This window comes from Anopheles coustani, chromosome 3, assembly GCF_943734705.1.
Source record: "Anopheles coustani chromosome 3, idAnoCousDA_361_x.2, whole genome shotgun sequence".
NCBI classification, from domain to species: Eukaryota; Metazoa; Arthropoda; class Insecta; order Diptera; family Culicidae; genus Anopheles; species Anopheles coustani.
The window spans coordinates 1,340,602-1,364,484 of NC_071288.1; the positions used below are offsets into that span (position 1 = coordinate 1,340,602).

The following is a 23,883-nucleotide window of genomic DNA, read 5'->3' on the forward strand; positions in this document are numbered from 1 at the left end:
TGCGCCGTAAGGAGTTCAGTGCTTAGGAGAGCGAACTGATTTTTCATTTGTTTCTCGTTCCGATAACGTTCCGTGCCCGTGTCCCTCCGGTGTCCGAGTGCCGGGAGGAGATGGATTATTTTACTCGCCCAATGAGCCAATGAGTTGCGTTAGGGATTTTTCTTTCTCGGTGGGTGAAAGGGCCCCCCGGAAAACACGGTCAAATATAATAATAAATTTATGAATTGGGCAAAAATAGTAAAAAGCTTTGCGATCCAAACGGCTGCCCGTGGGAAAGGGGTGATTGTAAATATTTCATACATTTTCGGGGCACACATTACGTATGATGACTATTCGAAAAATGTGAAATTACCGGTCAGGGGGGATTTTTCCGAACCCGTTTCGTTACGGGAGGTTTTTTACAAACCTTCCGATCATCATGTACTTCACAACCAAAGAAGGACGAAAGGATTTTCGACCCAGGCAAAAAAAAGAACAATAACTCACCGTGGTGGAGAAATTAAACACACCAAAAAAAAAAGAGAGGAAAACACAAAACAAGTGAAACACAACAACAGAAAGCAAAACCGCAGAGAGTTTCCTATCGGAGAATGATGATGATGGGGAAATTTATAACGATAAAATATTTATCGAAGTATTGTTGTTGTGTTGTTCTACGGCAAAGGTGCGGCCATGATCTGCTCGGGCAGGGAAAGTTCAATTCCGGTTTTGGTCCCTCGCTGCGGTCAGTGGAACATGCTGAACTATTCCTCCAGTTCGAATGAAATTTTAATACCTAGACTTCAATTAATGAAGGAGAACAGATGAATGGAAAAATGAACCGTGGACGCGTCGGTTTTTCCATCCATCCCAAGGCGACCCATTAAAAAAAACCCCGGGATGATTACGCTAAAATAAAATAGACTTCAACCCTACCCCGAGCGGGGTGAGAGGTGTCTTGTGGGGGAAAGAATTATATATTTTATTTATTTTCATTAAAAACCCATAACGAGCACAAACAACGATCCCCCCCCAGTGCAACAAAAGAGCGCGATCGGGGCTGGGCTTTTTTCGGCCTGGCGCTCCTCCGAAAAGGCGAAAAAGGGTTGCGTCCGGAGTCGGACTTTTCCTTCTGGTGTTTTAGTGGTCAGCTTGTTTTTCCGGGGGTTCCATGTATTCGTTTTTGCCTTGTTCTTACTCCCAACATCGAAGGGTTCCGGATCGAGTCCGCCTTTTTCCTCGTGCTTCGACTCTTTTCTTGATCGTTAATTGTAATTTGTTTCAAATAATTTTAATAATTTACGCAACCGGAAAGGTCCGATATGTCCTGGGCAACGGATTACGTCTCGCTGGGAGTCGCCTTTTCTCTCTCTCTCGGTGCTTCACTCTTCCCTTCACCCACCCACGAATGATGTATGGTTTTTATTCCAGCGTACATATGGGTGGACACAGGGCTTGAGGATGAATTATGAGACCCTCGGCGGAGGAATAACATCCTGCGAAAGGATACAACAAAAGCTGGGAGAAATTTGGAGGAAACCTTTGAGGAGGTAGCTTTGGAAGCGCTTGTTCGCTCGTAGTTCCATCCACCAGCATCAATTCGGTAACAAAATGGCTTCATTATTTTATTACTGCGTCAGTTTTAATTTTTTTTTGCCATGTCCAACGTTTATTTCGAAAAGTAACATGTAGCGTGTTAGGTGGGGAGAAAGGGAGGGTAGGGCATGTGGCCATGGTTAGAGTTGATGTTTATAGGATGTGAACGAGATTATGGTTACTAGAATTACATTGATCGTGGGGCTTTGTTCTGGAGCCTCACCACTCAAACACCGGAAAAGCTGTTGCATGGTGGTTCGTTCATTCGTTTTTCCCAAACAATGTATTCCAATCCCATCTCCCAGCCAATGGTTGGTCGAGAAACCCTCCGATCTCGAGTTCTTCTATCGTGCGAGCGGTCCATCCAGCTTTCCATACAAACAAATCTGGGCAGTGAAATCGGACCGATCCATCGACAATGGAAGCGAAAAATCCGAAGATTATTAACCTTCTCAGCTTGTTTACATCGGAATAAGAGCATCCCTTCTGACAGGCAACAACAAAAAGTGTCATGGCAATTGAAGGACGCCCCATGCCGTCCACTCAATGTCCCGTTTGGGAAGGATTGAAAATTTCCTGGTTGCCAAAAACTATCCAGACAGAACGGAAACACTAACTAACCGATTCTCTCGAAGAGGACCGGGAAGAGGGTGTCCTTCGTTTGGACTTCATCAGGAAAAAAGGAGGAAAGACGTTTGACGGGTAGGTGTCTTTCTCCTCCTTGCGAAACCTTTGTTTGTCCAAGCACTGCCCGGTGGGCTCATCTGCCCACGGAGAATCCGTTCTCATCCGTCGTTTCATCTGCATTCGATTGAAATCTCTGCCAAAACCCTTCACACAAACGCCAGTTGCTCACTTTTCAGCGTCGCTCCTGTGCGAGTTTTCTTTTTCCGACTCCCCAGCCCCTCCCTCCCTCGACATGTGAGTCCTTTTGATTGCAAATATTTACAACAATAATATTACGGATGGACTTTATGGGAGGTGTGATTGTTTTTGCGTCTCCATCGACTCTCCCGACGCGGCCGTTGTAAAGTGAAACCTTTCCGAAAAAGTCCCACAAAGAGCATGTGGACGGGGGAAGGACGACGGTAGTCAACTGGTTATGATGTCGCCTGGTCGACAAACAAGACCCTTTACAATCCGTAGCCGTTCTCTGGACGTCGGAATCGGTTTGGATAGCATCAATAAGACGAGCTCGTCTCCACCCGACGGGCAATATCCTTCCGAAACGGAGCAGGGTGGCCCCGAAAGGGAGGACGGAGGGGGGCGTGATTGGAAACAAATGAAACGAACACTCTCGGCGGATTTGTCTGGTTGGCCGGCCATGGTCAGGGGGAGAATGAAGCGAGTGAACGTTCCCACAAAGCCCTTTTTAGCTTCAGCTTTGACCAGCAAACACCAGCAGACGGAGGGAAACCCTTTCGAGTCTGCAAATGATGCCTTGCGGTGTGGGTTTTTCTGGTAACAAGATCTGGTCAAGATGGGAATGGACAGCTTGTGTAGCAGTTTCGATTTGCGACTCGCTCGCCCCCACTTCCCGTGAAGTTGTCGGACAGTGCTACCGAAAGTAAACTTCTAATAAATATTGTTTCACTTTTTGGTTTCTCCTGTTTGCGATTCGTTCAAATATTGCGTTTATATCTCACATAATGTGGCCCTCAAATTGAGACATTTGTGGCGAGGAAGGTGTTCCACAACCCATTGAAAGGAGAACACTGTTCTACAGCAGGTGGAATGTGTGATATATTTGAATCTTGTGCCGGTTTTCGAACAAGAAAAGGACACTCATTTTTAACGATTGTCATCGCTCTTGCGAACCTCCATCGATGGGCCTTGGATTCTTCGGTTGGTCGGTCCGTTTTCGTTGCCTTTTGTCAACCCGCGGGAAAAGCGTTAATCGGGAGTTATTGGTCGCGAATGGTCGCGTTTTGTGTTCGCGCTCGACTGACCCGACAACAGCTGGACGATTTAAACAAATCATTAATTGTGTCATTAGCCGGGCGAAGATGGTGGAGAGTTGAAAGAGGGAAGCGGCCGGGAGATAGAAGGAACTCGCTTTATCTGCTCCGTTTTTCATCCATTGAGTCTCCACCGAGCGGAACGGTAATATTTTTGTTTTATTTAACTGAAAGGTAAGATAAAAATAATCAAACCCAACCCACGCCGTGCTAGGGAAGGTTATTCTCTCCCAGTCATCCGGGTTTATAAAATACGACTTAAAGCTCGACATAAAGATTACCCCACAATGGGGAGAAATGGGAGGCGAATTTCGCATACTCGCGGCGCAACTATAAAATCTCCCCTCTAATTGACTCTCGGCGACGGCAACTTCCCGTAGAAGTTAACGATAGTTTCGCCGCGCGGGACATCATCACGGTGGTGAAAATGGTGGCGAAATCACAATTCCTCACACTCGTCGTTGTATGCTGAAATTTTGTCATCCGATCGATCCCCACCGGCATCGGGGGGCAACATTGCCACCGGCAGAACGGCAATGCCGAGCCTGGCTATAAAAACAATAATAATATGTAAAACAGCTATAAATTATAGACGAGCCGACGGGCTTTGGCTTACCTCGTCCCAAGCGTCCCCCTTTTTCTCTAAAAATACCCGACCGATCGCGCACACCCGACCGACGATCGTCGTCGACATGGGTTTTCCTTCCTTCATGATTGCGCCGTACGCGGGGCGAGTAGACAAACGTTGCATTTGTTAAACCGTCCAAGGGGGGGAGGTTCGAATTAGGTCCGACGACTTTCACCCATGGCGTGTCTTATTAGTTGACTTTTCCTCCCACATTCTGCTCGCCGGGCAGACACTACTTCGCCCATCGGGGGATTTAAATCAAACACAAACGCAGACGGGGAAACGGGACACGGGGAAGAATAGTTTCAATGCAGCAGAACCCGAACCAGAAGAGTGTTGTTAGTTTTTCGTGGTTCAGAAATAAATCGCTACACTGTGGCCGATGATCGTTTCGCCGATGTGCACGAGAGTGTGTGTGTGTGTGTGGTTCGAAAGGGTTTTCCCTCCGCCGACGGATCCCGAATTCCGGCCCATAACCTAGCACAAAAAGATTATTTCCTTCTATTCGAGCTAGAGCTTATCCACCGAAAGACTATTTTCGAAATTGCATCACCAAGCCGTTATTCACTTTCCTGCGAGTGACACGAAACCCGGTTGCATCGAGCGGCGATCGGGCCCGAGCGGATTGAGGATATCGAGCCGCTGTGTAGGAATTCCCCAAAGGGAAGGTTTCTCGCGCGAGCGGAAGGCAATTTGTTGAAGGCAGCCCCAAGAAGCAGCAGCTCCCTTGGGGGGAAAAGGTTGGAAGGTGACATTCCGGGCACAACCGCACACAACACACTACTATACGCTCGCGCGCCAAAGTGTGGCCGGGAAATCGGAGAAAAGAAATTTGTCGCTGCGAGGTAGTACATCATTTTCTGGCTCTGGGCGCAGAAGAATTTGCCCTCGAATATTGATACCAGTGCGCGAGCGGAGCTAAACACCGGTGTTTCGGTGTTTTTCTTTTCCGACCAGGAATTCCCCCGAGTGGCGGGCCGAAGGAGGAAAACAACGACGTGAAAAGGTGATTCATTGCCGATGGATGGTGATTTATTTGGAGTGTCACTTCCACGCACACGGCGCACGGTTTGCTGCCGAAGAAGAAAGTTCATCCGTGTTTGCCCGTCCGCCACAACACAAGACAACACAAAGCACCGCACGATCGATCCGTGCACACACGCACTTTTGGCCGCTGACGTGCCTGGGGTTTTAGAGTTTTCCCGCGCCCATTAATTCGTTCGTTTCGGTAGTACACTCTATACTTCATTTGTGATCTGTTCGAACGGCGAACCCGACGCGTCGGGTCGACGTCGTTTTGCTTCCGCGGATGATTTTCTCGATTTCCTTCGCTTCTCGAATGTGGTTGATATTTTCGAGAGATGGGATTAAAGATTGATTTATGCTTTCGGTGGGGGCTCCCACTCGAGTGCGGAGGGAAAGGAAAGGTAATGCCAACCGAGAACGGGGGCGCGTGAAGTGTCACATGAAATAGTGACAGTTTCGGGTGGTTCGCGTTCGGCGTTTGTTTTTGCCCGTAACGTAAAGTACAGAAGAGCAGAGCGTGTGTAGGTGGATGTTGGATGGGGCATCGATTCGGAGATGGATACACTTAGCATTTCACGCGTTCTCCTGGGTAAATAAACGGTGGACCGTGATCTCCATCTGTTCCACGTCGTTGTGGTTTTGTTGGTGGCCGCGGAAGGGATTTTTGTGGAACGTCATCGCCATCGTTTGTCTTCTCCTTGAGCAGGATCATGTCGAGTGTAGTGGTAGGAACGAACGGGGAACAAATGGGAGCTCATTTGAGGTTGTGGATTGTTGTACTTTTGCTTCAAACAGAAATTGATTAACTAATTGAGATGCATATTATTTACCTTAAAGTGAAACCTATTTTCAGACCAATATTATTACATACAGACCATAAAGTCCTTAAGCGTTAATAAATTTGTTCGCTTAATTGTTCCTGAACTACTTTCGTCCCATTCCAAGGATTTTGTTTCATCAATAAAATGCAACAGTATAGAACTACAGATTCTCTTTGTCCTTCACATGAAGCATGTTTTCGAACCATAAGCCACCCATCGAATGCAGTTGTGAACCGCATCAACGAGACGAAACTTTCGTTTTTTACTGTTACGGCTTAGGTTAAAATTATTTTTGCACTCGTTTAGCTTCGACATGCTTTTCGTTTGTTTTGTTTGCGAAGAACACATTCTATTCTATGCCCTCTAGCGGCCTGCTGTTTAGGGCCGTCGCATGTGAGTGTGCCGTCCGCCGTTTTGTTTTGCTTTTTTATTCCATCCCTAGTTGGCGGTTGCTTCGATGTTCTAATTTCGGACTAATAATTTTGTATTCTCCGTTACAAGTGCAAAGAGGGCAGAATGGAAAGTGTATCTCACCTCACCCCATGTTGGTCTTTGGGTGGGCTTCCGCAATCCAACGAGGTGCAAAGGGTTGGCACAAGAGGTGAGTGAAGATGGAGACTGGAGAAGAATGTTTAATGTAGTGAAATAGGTGCTAGCCGAAACCGAAACGGAACTGCCTTCGACCGGCGAAACAAACGACCGAACAAGAGTGCGTTTAGTGTTTCTATGTCAGTTTACATGTATTTCGTTTGTCTGGTGTCCGGGAGTGCTGGGGAAGAGGAGGCCGAAAGGGGGGAGGGAAGGTAAAGTGCAGATCGTGTTCGTGCATCGAAATTAATGTGACTTTTGAACTCATTTCTTTTGAGCCTTGTTTTTGTGTGTGTTCTCTTCGAAGCGAGTCGCACCGTTTAAAACAACAGATGCTTGCAAAAATCAAACACCATATCTTTCGTTTTCTTTCTTTGTCTCTCCCCACTCGTTGCGGGAGGGTTGGTAAGCGTTTGCTGGGAAAATCGCTCCCGGGATTTGTTTTCTTCATCCCATTCGACGAATTAGGATGCCGGAGACGTTCCTCGCGCTTATTGATTAATTGCAGCCGATTTGCACGATTTATGGTGGGAGTCCGCTTTTCCAAAGGAGCCGCCAAAGCCGACACTGGAGACGCATGGTCGGTCACGTGGTGCACGTCTTAAAGGTAGCATGCGCGATCGTCACTCGAACGTGCTGGCGCAGAAAAAACGAGCACATGATCGTGCAGTTGCAACCGCAATCGATTCGCCATTCCCCCGGGTTGCCCATTTTCCTCCCCTTTCAACCGTTGGTTCCACCACTTCCGGTGTGAGGGAACCTGTGAATGTGCGCTGGGTTTTCTGCCAGAAGGGGGATTTCTGTTTAGTTGCGCCGAAAATAAAACGTTGCATGTGCTTTATTGCAGTTTTAATTTAAATACCGTTCTGGAGTTTTATGGTCCCTTACGGCCCTCGGCGGGCGAGGCCCTGAGGTTTTTGTTTTTCTACTCCGTTTTTTTTTTTTAGCAAAAGCTGGTAATTTCGTTCACCGGTTTTATTCTTTTTAACGGTCGTTCACTTGCATCGCGACTGGTTTGGTGTGTTTGGTTGGTGGCTTTCAGCAATATTTTCGCTACCCAAAACCGAAGCGTGTTTTATGCCTCTTGCGAGATCTTTATGAGATATGGAGTTTGTTTTAATTAAGAATTTACAAAAATTTCCCCTTTTTTGCACGTACCGCCCGAAAACCCAACCATCGCTGCCATTTAAACGACAAGAGTTCGATCCATAGTGGGATTGTTTCGGTACGGGATCCAGTAAACTACTAATCACCACTAAGACCCGAGTTTGGAGGTTTGGTAAATTGTAATGTTTCATGGGGCTCCCCAAACGAATACGATGCACCGAGGCAAAGGCGTCTTGGATTGGGGGGTAAGAACAAGGAATAAAACCTAGCGGGCAGATAAAATCCACGCCATGAAGCCATGCACCAAAGGAAGCGCGATTTCGTTTTTCCACGGAAATGTGTGTCTGTACTTCCAAAAATTTGAAACTTTTCCCTCCGCCCATCCGTCTGGTTCGATGGCATCGATAATTAAACTGGCGGAGACGGAGAGAAGAATGGTGCAGTTCTGCAGGGGTGGGGGGGGGGGGGGGGGAAGGGTGCGTCGCGAGCTCTTAATTACTTTTCTGCTGCAGTTTACTTGCATCAATTTGGGTGCCGGCTTACACGAAAACCCACAAGTAGAAAGGGTAATACGTTTTAGGTTTACATCCTTTTTCATGTTTATTGCACTTTTTCGTATTCTCAAGATTCAAAAAGGATTTTATTTCTAATTGTATAACATTGCTACAAGCGTGGAAAACATGTTCTTATCCACAGTGTGTGGTTTTCCATATTCTCATAAGAATTAATAAAATGCACAAATGACTGCAGTCCCCAGTTAGGGATTGCAGAAATAAAAGAATGCAAGACTAAAAAAATCCACAAAAAGACAGACCCTCAATCGTATGCGTGAAATGCACACCACAGAATCAACTAATTTGCTCGTTCCACTGATTTCGCTTCGCATCCATCCTGTCCTGGGGAGAAAAAAAATGGAAGCAGCATCGGGAAGCAAAGGGACCAAAACCTTTATGGACATTTCGTTAAATGGCTTGGATAAAGGATATAAATATCACATTCGAAAACGCGCTTGGGTGAGCAGCAGCAGCGCTCGGTTTCTTTTCCTTCTGCTCCTGGTGAAGCTGTGGCATGATGAAGTGTCCCCGAGGTCCCAGGGATAAGCCATGTCCCCACCCCCCCCTCGAAAAGGACCCGAAGTGCTTCATGTGTGTGGGATTTCGGTTTTTTCCCGGCATTTGTTGCATTTTTCCACCGCTTGTGTTGCATCTGCTGCCAGTGAAACATGTGACGGTACTGGGGGGGTTCCATGGAAAACTTTTGCTGTAGGGAAGCAAAAATACCGCAGAAAAAAACGGGATGCAGAAAAATGACAGCCACTCGAAGAACGATGCTAAAATTCTCCTAACTGCACTTTCATTCATTAATTATGTTAAAAATCCTCCGTCCCGAAAGATATAGATACAGAGTCAAAACGCAAAGTGTGGCGGGTGTGTTTAGAGCTGGTGGAAAAAGATCTTTATGGTTTGTCCCTTCCCATTGCAACTGACGGCACAATTCTTTCTCCATTCGCACATTGACTCGATAAAATGTGCAGTGAAATGCAGGCAACGCTGAACGCTGCTCGCGGAACTATCTCTTTGCTTGCGCCCTTGGAAAATGCGTTTTTCGCACACGTAGGAAATGGAGGCAACACGAAGAAAATCGCAAGCTACATTTGCTTGCGTTGCACCAACCATCAACCCCCCTCCCTTTGCGGTGGCTTTTCCTGCAATCTCAATCTTCCACGCGACCGCAGAAATGTGTTAAAAAAATGTGCATTGGGGCTCGGACGGCCCTCCAAACTCCAACGTAATTTATACACTCAGCGTTCTCCGCTGTTTGTAAACCGAAGGAATCTGGCCGGACAACCCGGGCCCACAGTGCAGGCGGGTGTGCATGTATGTGCCTCCAACCGAATGTTAAAGTGAGCATAAATCATAAATTTTGCTTATAAATCACTGGCGAAACAGGTCCCGCGTGGTGCAATGAAGGAATGGGAAGGAAATCTCGCGAAAATCCGGACGAAAAACGGTGACGCCACTTGTTCACGTCCGGTTGGAAAACTACCAGAGACGCCGGCATGTGTTCACGCACTCGGTTTCGGTTGCTTGCGGTGTGTGTCTTTTGCGACACGCACATGCATCCGTTTTGGTTGTGGTTGGGGCAGAGAGGGCTGCCAGATGTCAAATAGAAACGTGTGAAGGAGGAGAGTTCTTTTTCAAATCACTGATCGGGTGCGGGTCTGGAATGATGAACGATCAGCATTTGACCATTTCCCCTCCGGTGAGGTGAATCATTGCAACCTTAATTAGGTGATCTTTCACCACCAGTGAGCCAAGTTTGCATGGGTTCTTTGCCCACAACCATGGATGAATCATTCCTTTTCCGACGCCGGTACCGATTCGATTAATGCCATTTTAAACGTTCTCAACGGTGCAACCCGAACCCACAATGTTTCGAACGATTTTTCGATAAAATAAACGCAATAAATCAAGTAGCATGCAATTGGGTGGAATGTGTCGTTCCTTCGTCGCCCGGGGGGAGGGGGTTCTCAATGACATGTGAGCAAGGCTTAGCAAAAGCCTGGCGGTACTCGAAGGCACGATTGAAAACATCCTCCTTGGAGGGTGGGTTGTTCCTTGAAACTTTCCCAACCCCCAACGCCAACGATTACTGATAATTTATTCCACCTCTAGCAGGACCGCGATACATTATGCGGTGCGTGGTGGTGGTAGAGGTAGTGGTGGCAGTATTATTTGTTAATCACTCACGTGATTGTGCCTGGCAAGGGGTGAAAAGCAGGGCCGGGAAAGTTTTTCCTAACAAATCACAAACGATTCGCGTACCCTTAGGCCGGAACGCACTCCGGACTAGAAATCGCAGCAACAAAGAACACACACACACACACACACGATATGCGCCAATGACGGTGCCATTTAATCGAAGTTGAATGTCAACGACGCCGGGAGGAAGACATTTGCACCGTTTGATCCAATTCTTCTGGGGGGGTTCGAAGACGAAGGGAGAGTGGAACAGAAAACAAACACTCCATCTCCGGGGAAAGAGAGGATGGGAGGGAAATTGGTGGGAAATGGATTCGTGTGGCACCATTTTCACCCTTTTCCCCCCCTCCGCCCGCTCGCGTACTGCGGGAAAACATACCGAAAAACATTTGCATATAAATTTCAACTTTCCTTCTGATAAGAACTTTTTATTTTTATTACCTTTCATTTCTCCCACCGACAACACCGGCGGCTTAACCGACCCGGTGGATTTTCCAGCGAGGGGGCTCACAGTTGACGTGGGTTTGACGAAAAACGCGCACGCCAAAATGAGAGAGCTAGGAGAAAGGCGTGGGGGCGGGGGGGTGCCCTGGAGAAAATGAACGCGTGAACAAGGAGTTTCGATTCGGTTCGGTTTTATAATTTGTTTCAGGTTCTTGCCTTTGGTCCTTTGGAAGGAGGGGCACACAATGGTTTGCCAGTGAGGCGAACACAAACGACAAACGATATTTTATCAATAAAAACATTTTCACCCCTTTTACTACCCACCCTCCTCACACTGGAGAACTGCGGGGGGGAAAAACAACAGTACGAAACGATTGAGTTTTTAATTCGATCAAATGCTAATGTTGTGTCATTCCATTCACCGTGGGTTCCTCGGGAAAATGTCAAAGCGGCAAGCACAAGCGGTCGGGGAAAACTTTCATCGAGCCATCCATTAGCCAACAAACGCAGCTGTGGATTGCGGATTTACACCAAACCGCGGAAAAACACGGTGGCGTGGCGCACGGTCCGGAAAAACGCTCCGCGTCTCATCCTGGGCCAAATGGAAACAAATCGAAAACAATCCAAAAACCTCGAAACGATCGACTTTTCTTTTGCGCGGCGTGCGTTGGAGATGGAACGAATGCGACAAAAGTTTTACCCGTAAAAGAGAAAGGGAGAAAGTGTGTATGTTGGTGGGTCAGGAATCGTCGGATCGTTTGGTAGTCAGGAAAAACTGGCGCAAAAGTGACATTGCTCCGGCGTGTCGATGGAGGAAATGGTGTAGGCGGATTGTTTGATTATATGGTTAACTTGTACCGCTTTTTGTGCCGTATGCTCTAGCGTGTGATACCCTCGTCGCCTGCCTCGCTTGCACTCCCTCCTTTTTCCCTACCCCATCAAGCCCCACAAGAATGAATTCGAACGAATTCGAACCGCGCCCGCAAATGGCATCCACTTCATGGAGGCGAAGTAACGGCACTAATGCTATAAATATACGGAAAGTATGTTTTGTTTTGACACTTACGAAATTTGGACTATTTTATCCTACCCCCTCTTATAGCTTCCCCTTTGCCAACCCGCGCGCGCGTTCCGCCAAAAGTAAAACCGGACTTGGTGTTCATGCTCCATGCACTACTGGGATGCTTTTGCTTTTTGCATTTCGTAACTCCAAAGTGCACCCAAGCCACATAGCGGAAGCGTTGAAGGAGCTGTGGTAGTGGCGAGGGGAGAAGACGTGGTGGGAGTACCGAAGACAGTCGCCGTCCGGAGGCGAAAGAAAATTCCCCCCGTGAAGCGGGTGGAGGATTTTCCAGTGTCGGTAGAAACCGGATTGGCGCTCAGCTCTATTCGGAAGGACGCCCACGGGTTTCTTGAGCATTTGGTGTTTCAATGTGCGACTATATTCGTTCCCATTTGGGGCTGTTTGAGATGTTTGGAAAATTGGGATCTTCAACAACTAATTGATACATTGGTGAAACTTTTGTCTGAGAGTTTAAATAAGAAATGACTCACGTACTAAAAGACTTAAAGAACACACTCAAAAATAAAACAAAAATCATCAAAAGAGTCACCAAAACCAGTTGGTTTATTTATCCCCCGTCAGTGTGGGGTGCTGTGTACGAATTAGCAGGTTTAGTGATATTTATAGTTTACATATTGTTTTGTCATTACTGCATAATTCATGCAGCTAAACCAACCGAACCCCAGTCTGGGCCGTCTGGGCAATCCTCAGCACAACCCGAAGGCCGGCGTGGTTGGTGTTGTTGCTGTTGTCGTAGCTTCACAAAAAGAGCAGATTGCCAACCTCCCCTGCCCGTCCTACCCGTCCCGCCCGCCGTCATACGATCGGTTTTTTGGCCGCGATGCAACCAAAACGAACGATTCGGCGATTCGATGCGGTTGTGATGATGGTATCGTGTAGCTCATTTCTCACTTTCATTCCGCAGTGCGAGAGAAATGCAGAAGATAACCGGGGCCGAGGAAAGGGTTAGGGTATGGGGGTTTTTCGTGGAGGCAGACAACAAAATGAGTACAAAGAACCTCGATGCTCGTCGTTCTCTGGTTCGACTTTATTTAAGACCAAGTCATCCCGCAAAAGTTTCCAACCCGTTTTAACGGCGCGAAAGGATTGCCATTGTGTGCTCGGGAAAATCGCGAACCTCATCGATGAACGTTTTCCCCGGGGAAAAAGGGAAACACGAACGCTAGTTTAAGACGCTGGGAATGGATTGAGTTTGTTGTTCGGTATCGAAATTGTGAACACAACAAACACTCCCGATGTCGGAGGAGGAAAAGAGGCAAGAGAAAAAGAATTAACGTAGAAAAAGCGAAAACAAGTCGCATTTCGATTTGTGTAAATTAGTCTGCACACCGAGTGGGCACACGGTGTGCTGCATTTTTCCATTCGTCCTCATGTGGTGGAAGTGGAGTCCGGGAAGCTTCAAACCGAAGAAAGAATCAGGAAGAAACGCTTTCTTTCTCGTACCCGCGTTTCTGTTTCATCGTTGCACAAAATGCTCCCGTTCCAATATCCTTCCGATGGGTGGAAAATTTACATGCTAATGGTGCCTTCACCAAGTTTTTCCCGGGGCAAAAAGGCGCACGGAGGGCTCTCGTTTGGCAGCGAACATAGCGTACGGTGTTCGTGTTCGGTTGCAGTGCGAGTGGAAAACTGTACACTTTCCACCTTCTTTGCAGCCACTTTCGGGAAATTTTAATGAAACCGAAGGAAAATAGCAACACTGCAGGTTTTCTCACCCTTCGCAGCATATTAAAACGCGGTGTGCATGTTCTCGTTCCCGAAAGCGACCAGATGCCTCGAATTTCTTTTGTGGAGGGGAGTTTGGTGTTTGCCCTCGCCTCGTCGATGGAGACGCCTGGTCGTGGATGGGAGTAATGGCTGGGACTCGCTTTTCCTCGGGTAACGATTCAATAAATGTCGTAAATAAACGATTATTACTCCGCATCAAAATCCAGTGGCGTTCCGTGAGTCGAACCTCCGGCAAATCAATCGACCCATGCGGCTCATTATAATTCCGCCATAAACCACCACCACCAACACATTACCCTCTTCCGTTCACCCTCACATACATTGTCCCTTTCTCTCGCACCAGTGTTGGGTGATTGTTAAATTTTACCACAACCACAAAATCACCTCCTTCCCGCTGCGTTGTGAAAGGCGCCCGAAAACTGGCAAGTAAACGCTCAACCTGTGATGGTATCAAATTCTTCAAATATTTTCCACCGAAAACGTCGAGCCGGGCCCGGAAAAGGATATCTATGCCAACCCAATTCCGACACCTTCTGGTGGTGTTTGGATTCCTGTTTTTTTTTCTCGGAGGGAGTATCTTTTTTTTTTGGTCTTCCTCTCTCCACTTCCGAACCTTAAACTGTTCTCCGGTTTGCGAAGTTGTGTTTTTTACGACTTTTTATAGATCAATTTCAGATTTTACACCCTTCGGAACGTGTTTTTCCCTCCCCGCCGCTTCCGGACCGGCAATTCCATCGATTCCGCTAGGGTTTGGTGGTGTTTTCCGATCTACCTTTTTTTTGCCAGCGGATCGAAGACGAGGCGAAACGAACCCAATTTCGGTTCAATTTCGGAAAACTTTCGCCCGAGACGCCGCAAGGTCCCGTCCCGTTGGACGATGGGAAAACAAACAGCTTATGAAGTTATTACCACGTGTTTCGCTGGTTTTGGTCGAAAGGGATGTTTTCAGTTGTTTTTCTTTTTTTTTTTTGTAATACTTTTCCACCGTTAAATTTATGAGCGCTTCATCGCCTCCCGCGCCGCAGAGAAAAAGGGGAGCTGCAAATCCATCACACCGAACCGTAGCCAAACAAGTCCGTAAACAAGATAATAACTTATTGACAAACCATCGTTTGGCTTGCGGACGTGCCTCAGACCGAATGGGAAAAACCGTGGGAAAACGTGTTTTCCTTCCCCGACACTTTCGAGGAAAAAAAGACACAATCCGTTCGTCATTGGAACGGAAAAGCGAGGAAATTGGATACTGTTTATTTTTCTTTCTCCATCCTCCTAAAGGATAGGCGTGAAAGGTTGAAGGAAACGTTGGAAAGGGATCAGCCTTGGAGTGTGAAAATCACTCCACAGTCGGAAAATCAAGCAGAAAATATATTTTCCCGCACTTTGTGTTTCCTTTATGCTTGGGTTAACTATAACTGAAACGATTCTCAGAAAAGAGCAACAATCTATGGGAAAAGATGATTGAAAAGAAAACAACGAATGTGCTTGAATCACAAAGGTCAAAGAGACAAATGATTGCAGGACTAAAGGTTCTGCAAACGAGAGAAATGCAAATGATTTGTCCTAGAATGTCTTCTTCGGTCAAAACGATCGCGCGGCCTATCGAACTCTGAACTCAAACCGGAAGCCGAGTGAAATCGAAAGGACAGCACCACAAGATGTAGAAAATGTTCTCCATCTTCATCTCCAGAAAGGCCCCTCCACCCGGCACGGAGGTCCTTTGATCCTTCGACCGGAAAATAAGGCGATAAATCACCCCAAAACCTTCGACACCCAAAGATTTCTCAGATCGTTCTCAGGCAGGCGCATCGTCTAGGAAAAGGAATAGGAGACTGCCATTTCCCTTTTCGAGTAAACATACCCTCCCAAGGAGGAAGGTACCGGGCCATAAGGGGCCGGTCAAAGGCGAAATTTTCCGGTCAAACTCCCATCACCTTTTCGGGATGGCCTTTTGCTTTCTCGCAAGGAAAACGGAATCTTGGGTCGGTCGATAAGTGGATTTACGAGTGTATCTTACTAATTCCTCAAGTGGCCACCAACGCCCCTCCTGCCTACTTCATTAGCTCCGGTCGGGGTTGAGTGAAAGTGTGAAAAGAGGGATACATCATTTCTCCAAGTGCCTCTTTCTCTGGCGAAGGAAGAGAAGAAGGAGAAAAAAACAACCCATCCCATTTCGACAACAACTTCCGATCGGTAAGCGAGAATCAACAAGCGATTTTTATCGGCCCGACTGTTTGGGTACGTGCCTGCGTGCAAGCGTGCGGTATCGTTTCGTTTTTTTCCTCTCTCGCCCCAGAAGACGAAGCCAAGCCCGTTCTTATCACACTTTTGGGGTGGAAGAAGGTAAGACGCTTTTTTTCTCCCTCGATGAAAAAACGGAAACGGCGACAAAGGCATCGGACACGAAAACATCGGAATCACAAGATTCGATTTGCCACAATGAAGAGATTATTTGAAATTAGGGGTGCCCTGGTGGGGGGTGGGAGGTGGCATGTTTGTGCACCGGATTCGCATCCCCACCAGACATCGGACCAGCGAACGGAGTCACGGACGAAAAAAAAGAAGGAAGTAAGTTGTTATGACACGCACAAACGGCATTCATTGAAGGGTGTGTGCGTTGCAATCGCAGTAGGTTTTTTCTTCGCCTCCTTCGATGGAAAGAAAATCGCCCTAGTGGAAAACTGATAGCAAACGTCAATCAGTACCGTTTGGTGCGTGGAAGAAAACATCGTCTTTCGACGATGCGAAGGAGTAAACATCGATGGGTTGTAAAGGAAAGGAAATACTCCATACTTGTGGTACGAGAAACCGCCGTCAATCGGTTTTTGAATTCTTTTCTGTGAGGAGTTTCCTTTGAAAATAAGAAACGGCAATTTTTTCCCCCGCTTTTCTGTCGGAGCGATACAAAAAGTGTGTGCCTTGCCACCAGGAACGTGGCAACAAAGGCGAAATTCAATGAATTGTACATAAATTATGTAATAAAAAACCGATTGTATTGTTATTTGAAACATTGTTTTCATTCGTTTTTTCTTTCGCTTCTCCGTTTCATGTTGCTCGCCCCAACATTTGCTTGAACGTTGTTTGGCAGCGGTTTTTTTTCTTTCGTTTTGTTATCCAACTCTTATTTTTTTTTACCAACCAACCACCCTCGCAATTCATTTTCCTTTTATTCCGAACCTATTGATCATTGTTTCATCTGTGTGGTCAAGGGATGTTTTAAAAAATAACTTCTCCCGAGACCCTCGCTTCGGGATAAGAAAACTCTTTTCTTCTTGCAGTTTGAAACATTTCGGTTGGGTTTTTTTTTTGTCTTCCTTTGGTCGATTTGGATCCTTCAGATTGTTTTCCATTCCCCCCCACCCACTCCCCGCTCGTGGGGAGAAAAGTTTTCATTATTTTTCAGTAAATATAAATCAAAAGCTTGTTTTTCCTTCGGTGGTCACCGGAGGATTTGGCAGCTGGCTTTGGTCTCAGGCCGTACCCCCGTTTCGACCACCCACGTGGGGTAGGAAAAGAGTAAAAAAAAGTTCATCCACGAACGGTACCAGTGGAGAGAAAAAGGAAAAACCCCTCCCGGCAGGAAAGAGAAACGAATCCCCCTGCATTCAAAAATAGATCGCGCAACGGTTTAATTAAACAAAAAAGTGTGATGAAATTAATCAAAGAGAAATTCCCCTTTCGTTAGCGTTGAGAAGGGGGTGGGAAAGGAAAATACCGCAAGAACACGGAACAATAACGATAGCTCGATAAAATTATGAATTATTTCGAGCCTTCATATCATCTCTCCGGTGAAATCCAATCTTTTTCAGCAAAAATTACCCTACGAAATATTTATCGCTTGTAGGACTTAGTGATGTTTTCCTTTCATCGCAAAGTTATCCGATGTTAAAGCGAACGGTAATGTTTTTTCGTGTTCTTTACGAGGTCCTTCTTCTTCGTGGATTGATAAGCGTTCTTAATGCAGATAAAACAAAGCCGAGAAAAAGATTGGTCACTCACCTCTCTGTCCTTGGCCGACAGTTCCTCGGTCAGCGATCTCGTCCTGCCTTCCAGTACGGGGTCCTTCGACGAGTCGTTGCTGTGCTTCGGCTCCTCCAGTCCACTGCTCTGAGGTCTACTTGAAGTCTCCCCGTTTCCCGTGTGCATTTCGTCCTCCTTGCCATCGTCGTAGCGTGATCCTTCCCTCGCCTTCAAACTGGCCTCTTCGCCCGCCGTATGTACACTACTAACACTTTCACACTCCATCTTCTCCGTGGACGTAACCGTCGAGGCAGGCGCAGGGGGCGGAGTGGGCGACCGGTGGTGGAGGTGGTGGTGATGGTGGCCACCGCTGTGATTGTTGTTGCTGCTGCCGATGCAGTTGTTGTTGAGGGTGTGCGTGAGGGCGGCCAGCTCCAGCTGCTGCTGCGCCTTGCGATCGAGTTCCGGTGTTCGAGCGCGCGGTTCGGTCGTCGTCGGTGTTCGCGATCCTCCGGTCGGCTTCTCGCACGGACTGAGCGCGGCGTCCGGCCGTTGGCCGTTGGCTCCAATGCTGCCACTCTCCGAGCCGGGCGTCGTCGAGGGCGAGGGTGGCGCAACGCCGTTCTGCTCGACCATCATCGAGGGCGGCGATGAGGTGGGCGTCGGTGACGTCGTCGTGGCCAGCGGCAGGGCGAGGGGCAGTGGCAGCGACAGGGCCGGAGGGATGGTGACGTCCATGGCCGTCTCGTCGGGGCAGCCGGCGCTGTTCGTCGTCGTCGTCGTCGTCGTCGTGGTCGACAGTTTCTCTTTGAGCGAGTTCACTTCTTTTTCCGCCAACGTGGCACGCTGTAATGGAAACGGGAAAAATAAAATTCATTACCTGAGGCCGGACTTTGGGTAGGGAGTTTTTGTTTGCATTTACTTCTCGCCGCAGCCAAGACAAAAACTAAATATCGTTTTATTTCAACACCACCGACCGACCGGGTTATCTACATCAATTCTCCCCTCCCCTAACCACCTATTCCCCTCCAGAAACGGCTTACGACACCTTCCACACCGGTGTCCTTCGAACGTTCTTGAAAGATTTAAATTAATCGCATCGAATAAAACCTCCTTCCCCGCAAGCAAAACACGTATGAGATCATTAAAAATGCCCGCCGGTGTTTGGTCCGTCAATTTGTGTTAAATTGAATTTTTACGATTGTCTGCCCGCCGACCCTCCCGTCTCTCTGCAGCTTATTTGCGTAAACATTGTAGTGTGGAGTTTTTTTTTCCCCAGTACCGGGAAGAATATTTGTTTTTAGGTACCGCTTGCCAACCCGCTAGGGCATATCTCACGCGTTTATCGTGCGATAATACCAACAACAATAATAATGGCAATCGCTCTCCGCAATGGCCGCTCGTTAAATCTAATGCACATCTCTTGACATTTTTTGAAAGCCGTGGATCACTTTTTGCAGTACGTTTTGCTTGCCGAAATCCCCCACCCGGAGAGCTCGATCGATACACGGAAGAGTGCGTCATCCAAAGGAAACGGATCAAAGAGATGTTGCTCGAGCAGCAACTGTTGCACCGGTTGCGTTCCCGGCATCGAAGCGCATCGTGCCATGGAGAAGGGCGACAGAAATCGAAACTAATAGGCTATAAATATCGAATTCTGTCGGCGGCGCTCCCCTTCCGTCAGGGGGTGGGTGGGAGTGGAAAGCGGGGGAAAAGTAAAATGTTGTGTGCAGCTGAAATGTTATTACAAGCGGGCTCAAAATTTCAGTATCCACTTGAAGCGACTCCAAACATAGTTTTTTCCCCGAATTTCCCATCGTTGCACTCGGGCAAGCGCCGCCCCCCATTTCCTCGCTCGTTCGCTAGGAAAATAAACATCTTACGGGGTTTTGATGTTGGCGCTCCGATGAGATGGTCGCCGGGTTTGGACAAGGAAGGGGCGTTGACGGACGCGGTGGACAACATAAATTTTCCAATGGCTCCTGCCCTCCGCGTGGAGCAAGTGTCGCTCGAGTTCGCGTGGAGTTTTCCTTGAACGCTTCCGACGAACATCGAACGCGTGAAAATTGATCCAATTAGCAAGATAAACATACATCGGTTTCTATGATGTGTGAGAGCTCGCATGCTCGAAGGGAACCGACAGAAGTCGCGCGGGTGCCGTGGACCGTTCTTAATTAATGTTGCAATTAATATTTTAATCCGGTGCCGGCAACGTTCCGTGCGTTTTGGTTCTGCGAATTCTGGAAATATCATCGCAGCACGCGCTGACGTCCAGAGGGGGGGGAGGAAAAAGAAACTATCCGTGATCGATGGCGCATAAGAAGTGTTTCCTCTTCAAACGCGGTGACAGTGACGCGTGACTTTGAACGAGGATCAATCGAGATCGTGAGTGATTGTTTGTGACACGATCACTCAAAAGAGAAATGTAAACAATCGCGCTCTTTAGTGCCTTCTGTTATAAATAGATTTCAATATTTTGGAGAAAAATCTTACCGATCTTACGGCAGCTATCGATCATGAATATTGATCTTCATAAACTGTGGGGGTTTTTTCCACTTCAAATGATACCAACTGTGTTCCATTTCACCTCGCATCATGCAATACGGAAATGTGAAAATCGCGAGGCAGCTGGCCATTCATTTTATCAATATTCCACTTGTTTATGTACGCCTGTCGCAATAATTACGGTTTTATATGTGTGTCGCCTTTTTCATCCTCTTTTCAATTTTTCACCAGTTATCTGGTAACCAAACTTTCGGACAACACAGCCGCAGTTTGATTGAAAAACGGCTTTGCCACACGAAAACGGCCACGGCCCGAACGGCGCGCGATAATTATTTCGATAATTAATGCTGTAATTACCGGTTTTTTCACTCGTTCGCCGGAAAACAAATACTCACCAAAAGGTGTGCGAATGATATCAAGTTGCATGACTGGGCCATTGGTAGCATTGGCGGCCGGAAATAGGCTGCAGTGCGCCATTGTGCATCAGGATGCGGCGTTATTGTAATGGTTATGTGACGTTGGATGATTTACTTCAACAGTTTATCATCTATTTTAGTTCAAGTGTTTGGAAAATTCATGCCTAAATATCCCCACGCTTGCTTTGTTTCTTTTCGTGGTGTGGAAAACAAGCGTCAATGTACGTGTCTGTAAATCATTAATCCAAACTATGTTTGTTGTTTCGGACTTGGGATATAATAAAAAGATTTTAGCGAAAGATCCATTCGATCAAAATTAAAATATATCCGAAAATTCGACGTTTATCCTCGTTCTTGTGCTGTTCGAAAAGCAGACCGAAAAGGAAGTACATTATGAATGAGAGAAACTCAACCATATCCGGGGCAGACCAGGGGATGGAAGGAATGCTGGAAAATTCACCGTGGGTGGTTGGATTTTATTGAAATTGTTATAAACAAAAATAACATCAAAACCAGGCGCGCGCTCTGTTCATGTGCAGTTCATGGCGGTACAAACACACAATCATCGAATTATTCCAGCGTGGTGTTTGTGTGCGATAGGGCGAGGTCACACCGAACCGCGAAGCGGAAAAACAATATTGTCGAGTAAACGATGGCGAACATTTTCAATTTCAATTCAATTTTTATGTCTGCCCCCTTGTTTCAACCGAGCCGTCGAGTCGAAGCCGAGGGAATTTATCGACATTTCGCCCGGAAGCTTTCCACCGGACCCGGTGATTTCCGCCGAGTGCGCATGCAAATCAACGCGGTCGGTGGGCGTTTATGTTTTGCCAGCGACCGAACGCGAAGCATCGCACATAAAATGCATCGATGAAATGACAATTGGTCAAACGGGAGCCACTCGAAAAAGTGGAAACGGATCCAGCATTTTCCTTGCCCCACCAATCGGAGTTGCGTGGTGCGGTTGACCATTCATTGCAGTTGACAGCGAGTTTTTTGGGGGGAGGAGGTGGCGAGAAAGAGATACTGGACGTGAAGCATGAAGTATTAATTGCTGATAAATATCAGTGTTTGTCAGCACCAGAACGCAAAAGGTGGAAAAGGTCTGTTTTTTCCTTCCTATTAATTGCTCATTGACATTTGCAGCGCTACTCTTGTCTCTTTTGCTCTTTTTCCACCAATATACACACACACACAGCAACGACTGGTATTGACACCACTTCCATGAAACCCCGTAGTTGGATGGAGATGCAGTTTGGTGCAATCGAGACGATGGATGCAATTCGAGCCGTCTCGTTCTCCGTGCGAAGTGCCTTTCTCGCTTTCACTCTTCATTTCGCTCGGTTTCGCGTTTCGATCACCAATTTTCCGATTCCGATGCATCGACCCGATGCACATGCGCACTGCAAGTCCGGCATTCGATCGATTGCCGCAGGCAAAAGGCGCTGGTCGAAGACGACGAAGCGTGTGGTGAGTCGTGTTTCCGTTCCGTCTTGGAGATGGTTTCATTGACTCGATTCGGTTTCCAAATGAACTGAGACGAGACTGTCTCCAAAGCTAGCGCGATGACATCTGACAGCCGACACGAAACATAAGGCGAGAGTTGCATTTCCAGACGTGTCTAGTTTCCAATCGATGAACGTCACCGATGCAACAAGTATTTAGGCAAAGGTTTTGAACTGCAAACTACACAATGTGGTTTTTGCAGGTTTTCCACGACAGACTTATGTCGTCATAAACGTTATTTTAGTCTCGTCGTGTTATGCAAATTCGACAAACCTTGCGAATGCACATCGACGAGTACGTTCGGTTCAATAAAATAGCAGAGACGTGTGCACGGCCCATCGTTCGAACGAAAAGCCGTTCATTCATCCGTTCTGGGGCGGCCTCGATCTGTCATTTGCATCGTCTTCGCGAGCATATTAATTCATTCACAAAAACGCTCGAATGAGTCCGATGGGGAAAGGGAACGGGTAAAGGGATGCCGGGCGCAAGGCAAGGGCAGTCTCCGATCGCAGACGTTCGTTTTCGAAGGTTTTCGTTGCCTGGTGCGGTACAGTTTGGCATCGTTTTCCCATCATTACCATATCGCTTTTTTTATTCTGGTTCAATATTATTTTTCATTCACTCTCGCCCTCTTTCGCGCCCTCTTTCTTCGGTCACTCCCGTTCCCCCCAAAAAACTGCGTGGCCTCATGATCGTCGTTGCGTCGATGTCGCTTCACATATTTCATTCATGCAAGAGGCTTCTTCCATTCATTGCTCCGAGCGCATTCTTTTGGGAACGCTTCTTCCCGGGTTTCCACCGCCCGAAGCAATGCCACCTCGTCGCTTGCGTCCCGGTATAGATCGAGTATTTATTTTTTCGTCTGCTTAACAACTGTCTCGCCTCGAACCAGATTCGATTTAGATATTTCTCACAGTACTGGCCTGGTAGTTGTTGTTCCTATTCAGGGCCGTTGTGTGCCTGCCTTCCTTTGCCGAACGTCAATACCGCCACGGTGCAGATACCACATGGGCATGTGAATTCCTATACCAGCGCGCGATGGTTCCCTCGGTTTATTTTTTATTCCTTGTTGGCCATCCTCTCGCCTTCCTGAGCATCCGGGCACAATGCACGAATCAAACACAATAAAAGTATGTTCATTTGAATAATAAGATGATCTCGTTTTTCTTTCTTTTGCTTCTTCTTTGCTTCACTTCCTTTGCAGAGACATCACGCGACGTTCGGTGAGAATCCGTCAAGCTCACTTTCTTTTCCTGTTCCATACATCTCCTTGTCGCTCAAAAAGGGGCGCAATGGCTGGAGGAACGGAATTACCCAATACCTTTATTTGTCCTTTGAATGCCGTGCTGTATGATTTATGATTGTGAAATTTAAGACGGGATGTAAATTGAATTCAATTTTACTTTATAGTTTTTTTTCTCGAATCACGCTCCAACGTTTACTCCAATCTCGATTTTCATGCCGGTTAAGGTAGCGAAAGGTAGAACGTAAACCCAAACCACTAATTCTGACTTCCGCTCATCGTCGTTATCTATGGGTGGGAGGAGGGTGGTTCGATATCAAAGGATTTTGTTCCCTGTTTCGGATCCGACTTCGGGCGTGTAAAGGAAAGGTAACATCGCACTCGGTTAATTAGCTAAAAAGCCAATATTAGAAGCCATAACGAATTGGGACCGACGGGATGATTCCATTCGAAGTGGGTTCGGAAAAATTTTAATCAAATTGGTAACCCTTTTCGAAATTGGCTTTCTTTTTTTTCCCCTGCCCTCCACGCTTCA

General features: G+C 47.1%; 1 protein-coding gene across 1 annotated transcript in view; it reads right to left on the bottom strand.

Annotated features, from left to right (window-relative positions):
- Positions 1-23,883, bottom strand: part of LOC131261493 (homeobox protein cut) — a 157,606-nt gene that overhangs the window by 66,951 nt on the left and 66,772 nt on the right. The window contains exon 3 of the mRNA XM_058263541.1: positions 17,718-18,524. Within this exon, the coding sequence (XP_058119524.1) occupies positions 17,718-18,524 (807 nt within the window). The remainder of the gene's footprint in view (positions 1-17,717; positions 18,525-23,883) is intronic.